The sequence below is a fragment of the Penaeus japonicus genome, unplaced genomic scaffold (assembly GCF_977035675.1).
Source record: "Penaeus japonicus unplaced genomic scaffold, GWHDUDI00000001_assembly GWHDUDI00000041, whole genome shotgun sequence".
In the NCBI taxonomy this organism is placed as follows: Eukaryota; Metazoa; Arthropoda; class Malacostraca; order Decapoda; family Penaeidae; genus Penaeus; species Penaeus japonicus.
Window position 1 is genome coordinate 18135959 of NW_028234443.1, and position 5000 is coordinate 18140958.

The 5000-nt window shown below is 41.5% G+C and overlaps 1 protein-coding gene across 1 annotated transcript in view; it reads left to right on the plus strand.

Moving 5' to 3' along the window:
- The window catches only part of LOC147466792 (uncharacterized), a 10893-nt gene that overhangs the window by 4487 nt on the left and 1406 nt on the right, over positions 1–5000 (plus strand). Inside the window, exons 5-8 of the mRNA XM_086534434.1 lie at positions 813–2465; positions 3074–3189; positions 3304–3435; positions 3864–4058. Of these exons, the coding sequence (XP_086390560.1) occupies positions 813–2465; positions 3074–3189; positions 3304–3435; positions 3864–4058 (2096 nt within the window). The remainder of the gene's footprint in view (positions 1–812; positions 2466–3073; positions 3190–3303; positions 3436–3863; positions 4059–5000) is intronic.

The following is a 5000-nucleotide window of genomic DNA, read 5'->3' on the forward strand; positions in this document are numbered from 1 at the left end:
AGTAACCCCCCCCCCCTATATTTTTCCTGCCTTATTTCTCCTCTGTTGAAAGGACAGCATCATCAGCCACAGCTGATAAGGGGAAAACATATGAGAGACATTGTTGAAAAGATTGTGTTTCTATCTCTCACGTCTCTTTCCTGTGTTAAAGGGGGGGGGGGTTTAAAATTGCTCTCTTGTAGAACTGAAAGCAAAAAGCTTGGAATCAAACCTCCGATAAACTTTTGTCCCCCACAGCCCCCTCACTTTTGTTATTAATCTTCCAAATCTATAAATCTATCGTCTATATCAGTCGATCGATCCGATAGGAAATCTATTTTGCATTAATCATCAAGGTCTTATTCATAACGGAGGAAGAAGGAAAAGCTGATATATAAAGAGTGGCCTATCATTCACGTCGCTACTGAATATTTCCTTCCCTTATTCCTTACTGTCCGTAATGATATCATGTGTCATGACATTTTTCTGTTATCACCATCTTTAGTGTAATCTACGGTCCTTTTTCCATCCCTTACTTTGGATAAATAATTGTATACTTCGTTTGCCATTATGATGAACTCTAAGGTTCTACTGAATGTTTCGCTTGAGTGTTCTCTACTTTTCAAGGACTCTAGAGACTAACGCGGAATGTCCAGCTATCTGACATAAATATGTGATAAAACTTTAATTTGTACGGTTTCAACAGGACACCCAAAGCTTCCTCGTGCATTTCTAGAGACCTCAGAGGTTACACTAACGCGGAAGGTCTAGCTATCTACCATACGTATATGATACAATATTCTTATTTAATAGAATTTTTTTTTTATCTGCAGCTTTTCAACAGGATGCCCAAAGTATCCTCGTGCAATTCTATGGAGATTTTCTGGAATATACGAATTTCACAGTGAAATTGCGCCAGTGGATCCCCGTCTGCATGGCGGTTGATTTTGAGGTTCGAAACATTAAACTCCTTTTCGAGGACAGAGTCGTGAACTTTAGGTTCCAAGCTTCCAACCAGTCGCGCCTCGGCATTCGCGGAGGAGGTAACCTCGTGCTCGGGCAGGACCAGGACTCTTACAACAGCGGTTATGTTCAGATGCAAAGTCTGAGCGGGAGTCTGGCCGACTTCAGGATTTATGGTCATGCATTGTCCGACCAGGAACTGGAGGCCTTTGGCAAATGCAAGTCGACCCTGATCGCTAACTCTACTCCTATCATTAGTTTTTCGAACGTCCAGCGAGATTTTGAAGCCCTGAATGTTCAATTAGAGCGAATCAAGAAGCAAGACTACTGCATGGGGGAACGGAATGACGTCCTCATCTTCCCCGAAATTAGAACCTTTGAAGAAGCCAAGTATATTTGTTACCTTTCCGGGGGTGCTCTTGCGGTCCCTACGAGCGAGGAAACCAGCCAGCTGATCTTCAATATAAGCATGGCATATGCTGAACGTTGCAACAGCGGCTATGTGGAATCTTTCTGGCTGGGGGTCGCGGGAAATGTGATCAACCAGTCTTGGAACCACTACATTACCGGCAAAGATCTTAGCTACACCAATTTCATCAACGGAAAATATCCTATTAGGGAACCTTTCGTTTGCGTGTCGTTTGTGGGGAACAACAATGTCATTAAAAGTCAGCATCGTGGATGGTTCACCACCGATTGCAGTGGTCAACGATGCCCAATTTGCCATCAGGAGAAGGTATTGTTGCTGAGAGCTCGTGGGTTCTGTAAAGGATCTCTGTTTGACCGCCACTATTTCTTCACCCATGACAAAGGTCGCATTACTTTCACTGGCATATACTATTCAGTGATCACCATATACTTTACTTCTGACAAAGAACACGCAAATGAACGCGCCTACGATTTCTGGCGACTCTCCCGCTTAGACAAGCCATCTGTGAGAGCGACGTTGCAGGTAGATTCTCCAGATCATTACCCCTATGGAAGGCATACATGGGCCGTCGAAAACGATGTCTGCGGCAAAAACAATTTAACTATTTTGATAACATCTTGCAAAAATGGACAGTTCACTTGTACCAACGGCGCATGCATTAAAATTCAACGACGATGTGATCTGGAGATCGACTGCCCAGATGGGTCGGACGAAATGGACTGCAACTTCCTCACTCTCGATCGTTCCTACAACAGCGACAATCCTCCCCCGCGCACCAATGAATCAAGTCCTGTTTCTGTCAAGTTCAGCATAGATATTTACGCCATACGGAGTATCGACGTAGATAACTTCCGGTTCACTTGTGACGTCGAAGTGGCGACAGAGTGGTTCGACTCGCGCCTGCAGTTCCGGCACTTAAACTACGCCAGCGCACTCAACTCTCTGAATAGGAAGGAGCGTCAGCCATGGAGGCCCAGGCTGGAGTTCCTCGGCGACGCACGCACGACGAGCGACGTCGAGACACGGCGGTCCTCTCTGAATATACATCGCTATTCGGGACCTCTGGAGGATAATGACGAGGAGGCCCAGGAGAGTGAGATATTATTTTATTCTGTTCTCTCTCTATCTTTCACTCTGTCTATTCATCCATCTGTCTGTCTATTTATCCATCTGTCTGTCTCTCCATCTCTTTATCTATCTATCTCTCTATTTATGTGTTTATCCATTTCTCTATCTTTATGTGCCTATCTGTTTATCTATGTGCTTATATACAGGATTCTTTATGTGTGCAAGTGCGTATTTCATGTATGTATATATGTGTATACATGTGTATATATTGTAAACCTAGGTAGATATAGTAAATTCATATAAACAACGCCGACAGATATGAAAGCGTGAGATAGGCTGAAGGAGAAGGGAGGATGTGAGTATAATTAGTATAAATATCAGAGCTAGTAAGTGAGAGAGAGAGAGAGAGAGAGAGAGAGAAAGAGAGAACGATTGAGAATGAGAGAAGAAAAGAGAATAAGGACGAGAGCGGAGACATGCAGGGATGCAGAGAAAAGAGAAAAAGAAACGTAAATATATCTGTTCAAAGTACCACACTGCATTCCATTATTTTCTATCAATGAGTTTGTATTTTCTGCTGCCAATTCTAATGTAATCATGTCGTTATTTCTCTTACACTAATTAGTCTTCCAGGTGAGGTGTTCCGGGGAAGCGAAAACTCCCTGCTACAGGTACAGAAACTGACTGTAACGACGGCCTGCAAGTTTTATTTAGATAAATTCCCTTTCGACGCACAGAGGTGTTCTATGGTTAGTTATTACGCCAATCGAGGTAAATGATTGAACAATTTTTCATTCATAACACAGAAAAATACACACCTAGATATCATAAATAGACTATAAAACTCGTAAACTTTTGTACAGGGTATAATACTGTCTGGCATCACGAAGAACTATGTAAGATTAGTGTCAGATGCGAACAGCGTGGTCTTCAGCGGTCGGAGGGGGATGCTGCAGTACAAGCTTGTGGAGGAGAAGATCGTCGAGAAAGATATGGTAAAGTTTTTTTGTAGTTGCTCCGGAATACCATGTGATTAATGATAAATAGAGAAGTTATCTGTTCCTTCTTCCTACAGCAAACTATGCGAGTAATCTATACGCATTTGTTTATTTTTGCATTTTTCTTAAGGTTGATGATGGTTGGCTGAATGAGGATATGTACGAATATTACCTTTGCATTATGGTTATCATTACCAACCTTCCAATCATTAGATAAACATTATCACCAACCTCTCAACCTGCCACAAATTATCGCCAACCTTGGCTCCGATGAAAAAAAAGTTTCACTGATGAATTTCACAGAAGGTATTAAAACGATTCAGCTCTATCCATTCATACTATCTACTCAAATTATCCACTGAACGCAAGTACATAGTCCCAAAAATGATTTACTGATATTTCAAATTAAATTGAACCTCTTTCAGGGTAACTACAGCATGGTGGAAGTTCAACTATACTTAGAAAACCTTTCCACTTTTCACATCACGTCCACCTACGTACCCACCCTCATCATCGTCGTGATCGGCTACCTCGTCTTCTTCTTCCCCTTAAATAACTTCAACGAGAGGATCATGGTGGGACTCACTGGCCTGCTGGTGGAAGCGACCTTCTTCTCACAGGTCAATACAGATGAGTTTTATTCTATTCATTAATTCTGTTTCATCTTTTCATACATTTTATGTATTTATTTAGTTAAGCTGTGTTTATCTTGGTATACTGAATTAAAGAGGCACATCTTAATACCATTCATGTTAAGGTGAAATATAACTCTTCATTAATAAAGAATTCATCTGAAGAACAGGTTCCTCGAACTCGCGTTCGAAAGTTGTTACCAACTAAAACGAAAAGAAAAATCCTGAGATTCATCATCGTCACCTGATCTCATTCATATGATTTTTATTACTAAATTGGTATGTCATTTATGGTTAAGTAGAATTTCTCGGATATTCTTAGGTACATAGATCCCCCCCCCCCACCCACCCACACACGCACATACACAACGCAACACTTGGGACCGTTGTCCTTATGTATCCCTGATGTGAAACATGATAAAGAAGGATATACTGTGAGACAAATACGAAATGGAGCAAGAACAACCGTCTAACACCGCGCCGACAACCACTGAGAAATTCATAGCAACCCATTGCAAAAACTCTGCGGACAATTCTACCCGTATTTCACTACCTTGCCATCCATATCTGTCATGAATATATAACTGATTAAACCCTTTCCCTGACGCAAGAGTATATATACCGTCAAACTTTTTCGTCGCTAATCTGTTTCGAGATTATATATACCGTCATAACTTTCATGGCATATTATGCAGTTATGACATGTTAAAGGCTTGCTGCGATGGTATAGCCACATAGACAATGTTGCATTTTAATTTGTCTTCTGATCTAACTTTCATTTGATATCGAGATATTTAGCAAAATTTCATGCAACAAATGCTGTACAATAACTCCCCTAGTCTCGGCCTTCAGACCTCTACTCCGTTTACTTATCTAGGCTGTCAGTCAAATCCACACGTGATAATCGCCTCAGGTCTATGATCTACCGAC